Below are 13,541 nucleotides of genomic sequence, written 5' to 3'. Positions count from 1 at the left end.
ATATATTTAGATTCCAAAAGTAAGTAACTATAATCAGCCTAGATTATATTGGAAAACATGTAAAGTAGATATCTACATTGTGAAAGATTACTATATTTCATCATTAAAATGGGGCAATTAAAAAAACTATTTCATGACATCAATGCTATAAAATGTTGTTTTATGTAATCCTGAAGTTTTCAGATTAGGTTAAAAGATTTGTAATCAAATTAATTTAGATACTTATTGCAAGAAGTGTAATTTAATTTATAATGAGTATCAACATACCTCACTTAATCCTTACACCATATTGTCAGGGTTTTGTTGAGCCGACATAAAAACACACAGGACGCTGTATTTCAAATTAGTGTGGTTTTATTACATTTTGTTCTGAGGATCGTGGCACAAAGCGTCATGATCTGACTGGTAAACATTTCAGAAAGATCCTGCTAACAGGTCACACCTCTACCTCCATTCTGTCAGAAGATGGCAGTGTCCTCCCCTTTTATCACACAAAACCTATTTTCAGAGTCTTAATCCATGCATAGAAGTATTTCTGTGGTTTCCTAGTACAGCACAATTTGTTTTAAAGACAATAAATCCAGCAGTGTTGTTGCTCCTGCCGCTTTGAAGAAGGCACAGATTGTAAGAAACGTTGAGCCACAAGACGCAAACAACTACAGATGAGACATGAAGGACAAACTAACAGTTCTGATGTGACTGAGAGGAAATCATTTGGTTTCTCAACAGGAGTTGATTACTAATAATTGGGAAATGAATTCATAAACACATGTGTAATCATTCATTTAGCAAGTAGATGATGCTAATCTAAATCTCAGAGGCCTTTGTTGAAGTACACATGTTTAACAGCTTGTCCGTATTGAGACACAATGGAGTCTCTCAGCTCGGGCTCCAGCTTCGACACGGCCATAGAGCTGAGAGAGACAGATAGACGGAGATTTTAGGAAAGCAGGGTCCAAAGGAGAAAGAAAAAGAAGAGAAACATGATGTTCGATTAAACAAGCTGATGCTGGTTCATGATTACAATGTGTTTAAAGGGCATACTTTATATTTCTTGTCTTGTTTTTATTTACTGCTGCTGTTACATAGATGGATGGATGGATAAGTATTACTTATCTGCAATTAAGTTTTCTACAACCCTTCATTATATTTCCTAATTTAGATTTTCCCACCAAATTATTTCACCCCAATATCTCATTTTCCAAATATGCACTTCATGTGTCAGTACATATTTAGAAAAGGCGTCAGTGGTCAAGTTGCAATGTGGGTATTGTAGGACCAAGTTCTGACAAGGAAGGATTAGTGGAATATAAAAAAGGAATTTATCTCTGGTGCTGCTTCATCAATTTCCACATCTTTCAAAACACAGTTTATGTGAGTCTGAGAACATTTAAGGAGCTCAATCAACACCGTCTTTAAGCTACATATCAGTCAGCAGGTGAGAGGAAATGTTTTTTTTACCATCTTTGAGGGAACAGCGAGCAGGCGGCAGGCACCATGAAGACCAAACTGTAGATGAAAGAGGGAAACAAATGTAGTATTTGCAACAACAACAAAACAATAACAATAGATTATTATCCAAGTTGTGGAAATGCATCAAACTTCTGTGACGCTGAACCCCTCTCTACTTACAACGCTCCCACCAACATCACTTGAATTGGTCCGTGCAGATACGTGATTCTCTGTGAAAAGACAGACAGAGGTTTGATCAAACCTTCAATAATAATGTAGAGACTAGGCCACACATATACTCTTTGCTACAGTAATTCCTAGATTATTAACAAATGACAGACCTACAAAAATGAGGACTGATGCCCACTTTAGCTGTATGAAGGTTAGGGTTAGGTCAATATAGTCAAAGTCAAATATATGTATTACTGTGTATCCAAATAGATATAAATAAAAAGGTCTAACCTGCATGAACTTATATTTTTCAATCCTTTGCATGATGATGGGGAGGATGACTGAGAGCAAAGAAGAAGAAAGGGTTAACTTGAAGAACTAAATACAATATTTATAGCATTTTAAGAGGAGACGTCTTTGCGTACTCATTCCTGGTGCCGCCATGGTGATCCGGGAGACGACCACCTGGGTGATGCCTTTTACTGCGGCTTTCTGCAGGGACATGAAACAAGATTCAAAGACACTTCACAAGGAGTTTCTTTATAGAAAATAAAGAACAAAAAAGCTTCCCGTTATTATTCATTAAGTGTCTTAAAGTGCGTCCAGAGTGCTGACCTTAGAGTGACCCAGTTTGTTGCCATTTTCATCTGTGACAGCAATGCCATTCAGAACTTCCCTGAAAGCAAAGCAGAGACAAAAGAGAGATGACGTAAAACTCAATCAGTCATCTATGCTAGTTGTAGACAATCTGCTAAGTGGCCAATATGTTGTCTTCGCTTCAGGGTGAACCTTAAGTGTTTAAAACCAAGCTAAAAGACTCATTTTAAACAGGAAATACAACATTAAAGCAAAAGGAGCATTAGCAAAATCTTCACAAGGCCAATTATTGGAAGAGTGCTGCAGAAAGTACACACAACAACATTTCCTAAAGATGCTTTCAGTCAGCGGGAAACTGTAAACCTCTGACATTTCAAGGTGATCTATTTAATTAATGTATTGTTATTCTACACAGGGTCGCACAACAAAATGCAAGTTGTAGTCTAGTAATGGAGAAGCCGACAACCAAAACAAATCTATATTGACATCTAACCTTGTTTTAATATTTCTACATTATTATTATTATAATCATTTGGCCTCCACAAACATGATTACGGTCTTAATACATTTGAAAACAAAAACCTACTCTGCATGGAACAAGATGATCTTTAAGGTTCTAGCACAGAGAATGTGACAAAGCTTCTCACAGTTTCTGATCCAAGAAAAGTACTTGTTTTTTTTTTTAAAGCACATCTCACCAATAAAATGTGCACAGAACAGTACAACAATACCTCTCGAGTCTGCATGTATTTTTAAGGAGTTGAGGCAGTAACACAGCAGGACTTACTGTTGCCTCATCATAGGAACGTTAACACAGTTGGCTGAAGCCACCGCGACAAAAGGAACCCAGCGAGCCACGAGGGGAGGGGCTTTCTGCAAAGTGAAGAGGAAAAGGTGTTTTAAGATCATTCAGCTTTTTACTTTACCTCACATAGCACTGAAACACAGTCAGAGAGGTAGGGAACAGAATGTAAACACTATCAATAATAATAATAATAGCTTGGAGTTATAGAGCGCCTTTCAAGAAACACAAGGACGCTTGACAATAGGAAGAGGGGATAAGGAAAATAAGGAAAACAGTAACACAACAGGGATGAGAAAATAAGAGAGAGAAAAAACAAAGAGTTTTCAAAGATGTATTAACAGAAAAAAAGTAAGCTTTTCCCAGAGTTTTCAAACTCATCTCATGCTTGCGTGATTTGTATCTTTGTTGCAATTCTTTGGCTGTGGTCTGGGCCCATACAGTACTTATCAGGCGTCTCAGAGTACAACATCTATTATTTTGTAGATGTAGAGAACAATTCTGTCTCTGCAGAAGCCAATGTCCACTCCACATTAAATTCATTTATTTATTTGGGGGGGAAATTCAGCTGTGCCACGGTGATGACTCAACAACTTTGGAAATCATAAAGCAAAATGTGTCCCCATTAATGCACATGAAGAGAGTTCCCTTAGTGGGAACACCTTTATTTTGCCAATGAAGGACATCTCAAATAATATTAGCACATTGTTACAGTGCATTTCCCAACAAAGACATTACAAATGTACATAAAGCGTCAATATTCTGAGTAAATTCTGTAATGCATTGTTTGCAAAGTGCATTTCTCCTGTTGCTAACATGAGGCAGGAAAAATGTCGGACTGATTCCTCGTTAAAGTAATATAGATAATATTTGTGATACATGAAGTTCAGAGAAGAATTTCTAGATAAACATAAAGTTAACCTTGATCAGGAACATAGTGTTGTATGAATAAACGTTCTTTGTGTGATTGTACCTTTGTGTAGAGATTGAGTCCGACTGCGGTTGCTAACGCGGTACTGGTTGCTGTGAAGTAGGCTACTCCAATCTGCCTGAGAGAGACGATAAAAGTATTTTACACATACGGAAAATGACATTGCTGGCTTCATCTGTCTTTTAAAAGTGATTTCAATGTAGTTTTATGGTAATAAAACTACATTGACATTCCATGGTGTGTTATTCCTAAACTCTACAAATACAGCCAGATGACTTTTTAGTGCTGAACGATAATCATTTTAAATCAAGATTTTGTATTGAATGATTGTTTTATTTTGTAAGATGCTGTGTAAAAAAGGGAGACGATGACCTGCTCGCTGTTCATCCCTTAATGATTTCCTTGGTGGCCAACAATAGATGCATTTATTGTCTCATTGTGCTGCTGTTGCCTTTACGTGAATGTGACAGTATCAAATTCAGACAGGAAATGATACTTAGTCCAACAAAGTAAGATTAATGATGTGGATTTAAAATAAAAGTATCTTGGGAAATTATTCAGACTTGAGACTTACATGTTACATTGCCTTACGAATTGAGAAAACACATGACAGCAGGGTTATGGTTTAAAACTTATAAAAGTTTACAATTCATTCTTACTTGGGAGTGATGGGGGAGGCAGCGTTACGGTTGGTGTAGTTGACTAGAGCGTTGAAGGACTGATTCACCCACTGCCAGAACACCACAGCAGGAACTGTCCTAGAAAACAGACGGTTATGAAACCTCAAAATCTTCCCTCTGTGAAAATATTGCAATGCAGTGAAATGTAGCTCGCCCTGTTACCTGTAGAACTGCAGCATGAGGCCGGTGATGGCCATGCCTCCAGGGACCTGGAAGGACATGCGGCCGATGAGGTTCATGCGGTCTCCGGTGTCGGGGTGGAAGGCCGAGTCGTACAGCTTCTTGGCGTAGTGGAGCTGTTCCTCTGTGGTGCCGGGGGGGACAGATCCCGCCCTACAGAGCAGCACATACACACATAATCAACCAAACAACACATTTTCATACCATGAACTGCATGCAGAGAATATCATTTTTCATGTTGAAACTCGCAGGTGACAGTTAACATGCAGGGAATGAGGAAACGTATCAAAAGGGAAAATCCATCTAAAAGTTGGTGTTGACATATTGTGTGTTATGTTACACTTGGTTTAAAATGATTTCATTTAATATAAAAATCTGTATAGGAGTTAAAGATGTTTTGGAACTAAAGGCCTGCCCTAAATAGTTTACCCAAGTAGCTTTGGATACTGTAAATCGGATATGCATACATTAAGACACATATTTTAATGTTTCAAATGATTGCAAAGCCAGACATAAATGATACTTTAGGTTGTTTATTTGATCAAACTGCTGCATTACAATGCAATAAGTGGCTGTTGATCATCATACTATGAACAATTACTGTCTCTGTGTGACATGACTTTTAAAAAATGTGTGCAATAGTACTTTTAAATATCTATCCCAATATTATAATTGTTTTACTTTTACCAGATGTATCTGACTTTATTGTTATTCTAATAGATAGTGGTGTAAGTACTACTCCCTAAACACTTTATATGTATTACTCTATTTATTTATTGTAATGTTGTTGTTTTTCTTTTGCCATCTGGTGCACAAACATTTCCTTTGGAATAATAAGGTTTAATCTTATCTCCCAGATAATATTTGGTCTGAGTGTTTATCTTCTTACCTGCAGCTATCCACTAAAGCTTTGGCCTCATCCAGGCGTGAATCAGGTAAGGTCACCGTTCTCCAGTCTGTGATGTTGAAGAAGTGATTCAATCGACCGATAAACGTGGACTGGTTCCATCGCGGTGCGTCAATGTCGAATGAGCTCGAAGCCATTGTGGGGGTTTAAAAGCAGGCCTGACTTAATGCATGAAAAAGTTCAAATCTTTGAAAGACCCTCGTTTACTCTGCAGGACGTTACTCAGCAGTCGAAACCTGCAGAAAAAGAGGACAGTCATGATAAATAAAATATGCTGATCTATAGTACTGGCAGTAACTATAGTAGAACATACACTGATACATAGGTAATGACTGAATTTCATGCATTTCTCTTGTCCGTTTAAAACGGGTTCATGTTTGTTTTCAAACCAGACAGACCGGTTTGAGCTGATGTAACACCAACAGATTTCTTTGCTCAGTGGGTCGGTGAAGACAGGCTAGTTTACCTTTAAACTCACATTCCAACAAGGTTTACCAAGACTGCAGGTCAATAATCAATTAGTTGACCAGAAGAAGCCAAACATTTGCTGGTTACAGTCTTTCAAATGAGGGGAGCTTTTCTTCATCTTATGATAGTCAATGAAGTATCAAAAAACGAAATCACTTTTAAAGAAAAGGGGACTCAGAACCCACTGTTTTCTCCTTCTTCTTTTTTTTTTATATTCGTAGACTTAACTATTCGTTGAGAAACAGAACAATTGATCAAACTGTAAGGATATTTATTACATGCAGGCCTAAGTTACCCATGTTGGCCTTAAACCTCAGCAACCTTGTGAAAATGGTGTTTGAGATACTGTATGTATCATACTGAAGTGTATTTTTCTTGCTCTCCCCTCCTAAAATGTTGGATTGCCAGCAGGTGCCCTTGGGTTTAAACTCAACCCCGAACAAATACCAACTCTTGTTTCTCCCTAAAAAAATTCTCCAGGGCCAAACTTCCACTACAAATGATTGACCACCTCCTGGTAAATGTTTCCACAGGTTCTCGTATTTGGTTTTTGCAGTGGCAGCATTACACTTTTAATACACAACCAGAGGAACCAGAACCTGCTGACTTCAGCTCGAACGATCCCACTGTGCATCTTCACCATTAGATACGAAATTATTAAACATAGGTATTCAGTGAAATCTCACAATGGAAACCAGCCTTGTGTGGTTTAGCAGTGTTCTTTGGAGGCTCAGTCTGGCTCAAACTGGATTGTTTCGGCAGCCGTTTGTTGTATGTAGGATAAAGGCATGCAGAACCTTGCAGGCAACACTGAACATGAGACACATGTCAAAGTGTCCATACATACCACCAGGAACATAAAGAACATATGAGGCCTACAACTACATGTTATTTTTATCCGTTCACTAAATGTGAAATGTCCCAGAGCCGAAAACCAGCCTTAGGTATAACTGAATGTGTCTTTTGGAAGTTGCATTGAACAGTGTTGTATTCATTTGTGACATGTTCTGAAGCAAACTAATTTAGCACAACACAGGAAGATGAATCGATCATGATAATTAGGTAAGTTGCAGACCTGCATGTAGGGGAAGGTATTGTTAAGAAATAAATAGTGCTCGGTGCATGCGGCATGTCATGACAAGGGTGTACGTTAAATTGACCTGAATCTTGATCTACAGGCCGTAGCATAGCAAGGAGCACCTGAACGCATCTGGATAACTAACACAACTTACACAACGATGACAGCTGTTTCAGGCTTGTGTGTGCATAACATAGTGCATAATACATAATACATAATTAATCACTGAGTTCCACTCAAATAAGACATAAGCTCGACGTATACAGATTGCTTAGTGTAGTGTGAAGTCTACCAACCAAAGCAGTTAAAACGAAAGATTAAAAACATGTCAGTCCGAGCTCAAAGTGATGCAACTCATAACTCGAGATACCAGCTGACTTCTGCAGCTAGGCAGATACAGATAAACTAACAAGACACGTGCATCGACACACAGGCTGTATTCTTGCGAGACAAGAACATGGAAACCCTACCTTTGGAAGATTTCTCCTCACCCTCAACAGCCCTACAGAGCAACCTGTCAGGTAATCAAATGTGCTCGTGTGGCATAGTAAAGACACGTGGCATGCCCTCGTCCAATCACGGGCTGGGGCAGCTCCCGAGTTTACGGCCAACCAAACTGTTATGCTAATTAACTAGGTAGCTTATTAGCTCTTTGGCAGTATAGTTACTTAATCGTCTCAGATATAAATGAGACACATTTTACACAGCAACTTATTTGAACGTCTGTTGAAAAGGACCGTCCACATAATTAAACATGTACATTGTGCATTAATTATTGCTGTACATTTGAAACATTCAGCTGTTAGCAAGCAGCTAACCAAAACTCCGCATCCATATTTGGGGGTTGTGCCCGAGTTCTGCGTGACTTTGCGTCTGACGTCATTCCCCCCTAGTAACCCTCGGCGGCGTCTCCAAGAGAGAAGGCAACAAGATGGTGAGTTCAATTTATCGTTGTAATTAGCTATTAACTCTATACATCAAGCAAAACTATTTAACATAGTTAAATGTAGTACCACTTAATGTAATACATTGGAGATGTAAGAGCTGCTGCTGTCTGCAATCTGCGGAGAAAAACATTAAACTGCAAAGCTGCCTTGTTGCTTCGTTCAGTCATCAGGGGAGATTAGCTTAGCACGTTAGCTACGCTTAGCTCATGTTTGCGTGCCGTTAACCAACCTTTCACTATAACAACAAGCACGCAAAGCCCAACAAATAATCAAGTCGATGTGTATAGCTACTCTCACCAATGACCAGTAGTTGTCGTTATGTGTGGGTACCGTTAGATGTTTACTCATCTTCTAAAGCCACAGTGGGGATATAAATGCACTTGCACGGCCTGTAAATGGGGAATCCGGCGGATGGAGGGAAGAGATGCGGATCTTCGAGGTTTAAAAAATGAAAACTACGCATTAACTTAAATGTACCTCCAGAAGGAAAACAGTGTCACTTCATTTTACAATATACACATTCAAGAGAAGAACTCATTTGACAAAAGTTCAACATTGATCGCAATAGATATAGAGTTTTTATAGAAATATTTTCTGTTGTGACATGTTTGGTTTGTTAGAATCACAATTACATATTGATTCATATTTGAAGATGACACAACGGAATTCTACAGAATACTGCATTTAAAAACATGCATGTAAAAAAGTGCCATAAGTGTTAATGTTTTCAGAAACAAGTCAAATGCAAAGTGTTATTAGAATAGACTCTATTTCTTTTAATATTCCATATATGTGTTTGTCCCTATGGGTAAACATTTCTGTTCAAATTGTATGATCCATTTTCTAAAGAGCCTTTTCATTGCTTCATCACAGGGATTGCTGTCTATCCTGCGTAAGCTAAAGAGCACACCAGACCAGGAGGTGAGGATACTTCTTCTGGGTCTGGACAACGGCGGGAAGACCACCCTGCTCAAACAGCTGGCATCTGAGGACATCAGCCACATCACCCCCACACAGGTATAGACATAAAAGACATAGGAGGGATGCGTGCACCACGTGTTATTGGAGCAAACAGACCTAAAACAACATGGATGGATTATGTTGTATATCTGTCTAACCTTAAGCTTTATGTTTCGTCTTGTCTCCAGGGATTTAACATTAAAAGTGTCCAGTCTCAGGGTTTTAAACTGAATGTTTGGGACATTGGGGGCCAGAGGAAGATCAGGCCGTATTGGAGAAACTACTTTGAAAATACAGATGTGCTGGTGAGTGAAGCATGATGCACCAAACACATTAAATTAGCTTTGTTTACATCGTGATTTTGATCCGTTCGTCCGTGTCACAGTTTATCGCACTGAGAAAACTTCCATTTTGTTTCAGATTTACGTAATTGACAGCGCTGACAGAAAGAGATTTGAGGAGACAGGTCAGGTGTGTGTTCTGGAAGATTGCATATTTGTTACCAAAGTCTCAAAACGGCAACTTATTGTTTCATTATCCTGAACCCCTGGATTCCCTTTTTTCTGGGACATAATTTATGTTTATGTGTACCTGACAGATGTTTGTGTGTGTTGCAGGAGCTGGCTGAGTTGTTGGATGAAGAGAAGTTGAGTGGCGTTCCAGTGCTCATCTTTGCAAACAAGCAGGACCTGCTGACAGCCGCCCCGGCCTCGGAGATCGCTGAGGGACTGAATCTGCACACCATCCGGGATCGCATGTGGCAGATCCAGTCCTGCTCGGCCCTCACTGGGGAGGGCATTCAGGTGAGGAGACGAGCTGCACATTCCTGTACCGAATATTTAAAGCTTTAAAACAAAAACCAGGTTGATCGTTTTGTTATCTGTTCTTTGTGTTTAAAGCTACTGTTTCTGCACAGTTTCAGATAGAGATAAGGCTACACCAATACTATTACAACATTTGCAGAATTAGATTCAAGATTACCTCCAGAGCGTTGTAAATTCAATGGTCAAGGAAGCACACACTGACAAGCTACAGTCATAAAAAAAGTTGTATTCATTTAATCCTATTAATTATTTTATTGAAATCGGGGATTTTGTACAAGGACGTTTTAAAATCTTTTTATGGTGATTATGTCGTAAAAAGAGATGACAGACATTTAAAGTGTCATTCCCTAATCATCAATAGAAAGCTTATTTTCATATTCCTCTTCTCTCTTTTTTATTTATTTATGATTTGTTAGTATTACTGATTTTGTAAACTTGTGGGATCCACCGTGGAAGTATGAAGTAAAAACAAAACAGCTCTAGAGCTAAGTGTTACTTGTTTGCATCATTTTGATATGCCTTTTTTAAAAATTGTTTCTTAAATTCACTTTCAGGAGGGCATGAATTGGGTGTGCAAGAGCGTCAACTCCAAGAAAAAATAGCTTTGCTTCTAGTCTACAGCAGCTACACATACACTGACACACACTGCACCCTCCTGAGCCTTAGTACGATGGATATACCTGTGAATGTAAACACACTACTAATCCAACATGGACCTGGAGATTTAAATCCCCCTGCATTCCCAAATTGCTGATGTTTACTTATCTCAGAACATCTTCCTACGCTACAAAGAGGAGGGCGTTTTGACTTTAAAGGGAACACATGCCAGGAAATTGACCTCCTCCACCCAGACTACCTGCGTCACCATCCGCCGCCTGTCCCAACCTCAAACATTCCCATTAAACTGCCGTCTTTCATTGGAATTCCAGCCTGTCCTTTAAACTCTTTCACACACTGTCGTGGAAACCAGTCTCCTCCTCCTCCTCCTCTTCCTCCTATCTCCATCTTGTTCTTACAGGTTGAAATCTTTTTTTTCTGTTGTATCATTCCAAGATGGCTGTACGCTTTTTTTCCTGCTACGGCTCTGTTTGAAGTGAGGTATATTTTTGTAATTGTTTTATTTATGGTGAAGTAGAGTGCTTGCAAACAACAACTCTGTGTGTGGTTTTAAAGAATGTCGGAGAAACGATTCCAGCTCTCCCCTATAAATAATTATATTCTACATGTTAATATGTAAAAAATATAATAAAAGTTGAGTTTAGAGGAACAAAGCTTTTGGATCAAGTGTAAATATCTTGGCCCTGTGGTGACGTGTTACGTTATACACATGTTATAGAGTATATGTTGTAGTCTATAATATTTGCATATCTAATATGTGCAGATTTTTAACAGAGGTATAAGTACTGTACGTCCCAATTCATTGCTTTGTGCTTATAGGGTTTGTGAGGGAATTCACTCTTTTTGGCATTTCCTTTTGATATTCTTGAATGTAACCTGTCCAGAATTGAAGGTACTGTATGTGAATAAAAAGGATAAGAAATATTGAGTCGTTGAGTTTTCATTTATTGAATGACTTGTCACACCGACATACTTTAGTGACTCAGAGGCTGGAGAGGTCACACAGCAGCAGCAGCAGGTGGAGTCAGCTGTTCATGACAGCATGGAGCCTCTGTGGGAGACAGCAGGCGAGCACACATGGTATGCAGGGCATTGGATTACAGAGAGCATTCAATCCATTATTTAAATCATGTCAACGATATAGCATTATATTCGAAATGATTATCAATATTACTTGTGTATATATTGATCAAGTATTACGTGAAAGGAAAGACAGAATTCATTTTTAAACGTTATATTAAAAATAAAAGGCCAAAGACATTGTCAAAACAGGGAAAATTGAAAGGATGGGTAACATTTTCCCACATATGAACAACTTAAAGACAGATATAGCTTGGGGGAAAAACCCAACCAGGATTATTACAGAATCTAATAAAGCTTTCAGAATAGGTCAAGAGCTGATAAACATAGTAAACCTACTTCTGCCTCACAAAAGGTAAAAAGCTAATTTAAAGCAGTTTTTAACACATTTTACAATATAAATTACAGGTATATTCACCTATAGTTGCGTATACATATTATTCTAAGAAGTAAAATGATTTCCAGGGGGGTAAAAACAACTATTTGCCACCCAAATTCTGCTTTAGTTAATTCCTTTTTCTCTATAAGTGGACCTCTCGCCGAAAATGTAACTGTTCTTGAGGTCATTAATGTACTTTCTAACTCAATATACTGTGCAGTTTACCTTTTTCTCTCCAGATAAAACCACCTGATAACGGGGAAATAAATACAGTGCAATAAAAAGTACATGGAGTAGAAGTAGAAAATGGAAATTTAAAGTGTGGCTCCTTAAGATACCGCAGGTCCTTCCTGCAGCGGCCAGACTATATATCCACCACGGCCCCTAGTAGACCCCCCCACACAGAACAACACAGACTATAACACCTCTTGTTGTTAAATACCAACTATGTGAAATATATATATATGCCGTTAAGAACGGCAATATATACCTGGCTGCTAAATCCTCAGAACTGTTACAGGGTGTGTATTTTTGTAAAATGTGTAACTTTTTTATTATAATTTCTTTTTTTACCTTTATTACTTTTTTTGTATTCATGCTTAGGTAACATTAAGCTGTCTTTGGCTCTTTTCTGCTGTAGCTATATCAATTTCCCCTCTGTGGGACTAATAAAGGTATTCTGATTCTGAAGTAAATTCACTTTCTTACATTCTACCACTCACAGTATTAAAAGATCTGTGTTCCTTGTGTGAGTCAGGGATTGTTCCTACACCCTTCGGTAAATGGAAACAGGCTGCAGTATACTAAATATAATGTAAAATGTGGTTTGTTCTAACAGACAGGAGTGTCAGGCGGGTGGTGCTGTTTTCACCTGGATGTGTAAGTGCCTCATGGCCTGAGCACCAGAAGCTTGATTTGTTTGTAGCCTTTATTTAACCAGGTGAAGCCCCTTGAGAACAAAATATCTCTTTTTCAAGGGTGACCTGCAGGACATTAGTTACACATGTAACATAAAAACAACAGAACAACAATAAGGACGACATACAACATATATTACAGGGTACAGTTTACAAAACTCTATTTACAGTGACAAGTACCATGAGTACAAACAGCATGTCACCCAGCCGAGTTTTAAAATGATGCAGGGGAACCAAAGTGCTCAGTTTTAAACATGTTTGCAGACTGTTCCAATTTAGTGGAGCTGGACAACTAAAAGCTGTCTTCCCTAAGACAGTCCTAGCACATGGCACATTTAATAAAACCAGATCATGAGATCTCAGGCAATAAGTACTTTCAATTCGTCGAGAGATCAGAGAGCAGATATAAGGTTTATTTGGTGTAACATTGTCTCAGAGACCCAGAGACCTGCAAACAGCCTCTTCTTTTTCGTCTTCACAAAGGTCCTCATTGTCCAGTCTTCCTCTCACAAAGACAGAATGTAGCTGACGGGATTGTTCATAATGTCTG

The 13,541-nt window shown here is 38.6% G+C and overlaps 2 protein-coding genes across 2 annotated transcripts; one reads left to right on the top strand and one right to left on the bottom strand.

Annotated features, from left to right (window-relative positions):
• Positions 1-336: 336 nt before the first annotated feature.
• sfxn2 (sideroflexin 2) lies at positions 337-7,842 on the bottom strand. The gene is made up of 12 exons (XM_034107409.1): positions 7,737-7,842; positions 5,703-5,956; positions 4,796-4,966; positions 4,613-4,711; positions 3,996-4,071; positions 3,008-3,093; positions 2,239-2,299; positions 2,049-2,115; positions 1,915-1,964; positions 1,633-1,682; positions 1,462-1,509; positions 337-914 (listed from the first exon to the last, which is right to left on the bottom strand). The coding sequence occupies exons 2-12, from the start codon at positions 5,855-5,857 to the stop codon at positions 815-817; spliced, it is 963 nt and encodes a 320-aa protein (XP_033963300.1). The 5' UTR covers positions 5,858-5,956; positions 7,737-7,842; the 3' UTR covers positions 337-814.
• Positions 7,843-8,095: 253 nt separating this feature from the next.
• Positions 8,096-11,539, top strand: arl3b (ADP ribosylation factor like GTPase 3b). The gene is made up of 6 exons (XM_034107410.1): positions 8,096-8,200; positions 9,087-9,230; positions 9,362-9,478; positions 9,594-9,644; positions 9,791-9,976; positions 10,552-11,539. Exons 1-6 carry the CDS (start codon positions 8,198-8,200, stop codon positions 10,597-10,599), a joined length of 549 nt encoding a protein of 182 aa, XP_033963301.1. The 5' UTR covers positions 8,096-8,197; the 3' UTR covers positions 10,600-11,539.
• The last annotated feature ends 2,002 nt before the right edge of the window (positions 11,540-13,541 follow it).

The sequence above is a fragment of the Pseudochaenichthys georgianus genome, chromosome 19 (assembly GCF_902827115.2).
Source record: "Pseudochaenichthys georgianus chromosome 19, fPseGeo1.2, whole genome shotgun sequence".
Classification (NCBI taxonomy): domain Eukaryota; kingdom Metazoa; phylum Chordata; class Actinopteri; order Perciformes; family Channichthyidae; genus Pseudochaenichthys; species Pseudochaenichthys georgianus.
Note: the sequence above shows the minus strand (reverse complement) of the source record. Positions and strands in the feature narration are given on the sequence as shown.

What these genes read in the sequence shown, in the direction of transcription:
- sfxn2 (XM_034107409.1), bottom strand. Translation starts at nt 5,857, where the DNA reads ATGGCTTCGAGCTCATTCGACATTGACGCACCGCGATGGAACCAGTCC. An exon ending in CTCATGCTGCAGTTCTACAG is followed by an intron (nt 4,712 to 4,795) that starts GTAACAGGGCGA and finishes TCTGTTTTCTAG; the next exon opens with GACAGTTCCTGCTGTGGTGT. An exon ending in GTGATGTTGGTGGGAGCGTT is followed by an intron (nt 1,510 to 1,632) that starts GTAAGTAGAGAG and finishes TTTCATCTACAG; the next exon opens with TTTGGTCTTCATGGTGCCTG.
- arl3b (XM_034107410.1), top strand. An exon ending in GCCACATCACCCCCACACAG is followed by an intron (nt 9,231 to 9,361) that starts GTATAGACATAA and finishes TCTTGTCTCCAG; the next exon opens with GGATTTAACATTAAAAGTGT. An exon ending in GATTTGAGGAGACAGGTCAG is followed by an intron (nt 9,645 to 9,790) that starts GTGTGTGTTCTG and finishes TGTGTGTTGCAG; the next exon opens with GAGCTGGCTGAGTTGTTGGA.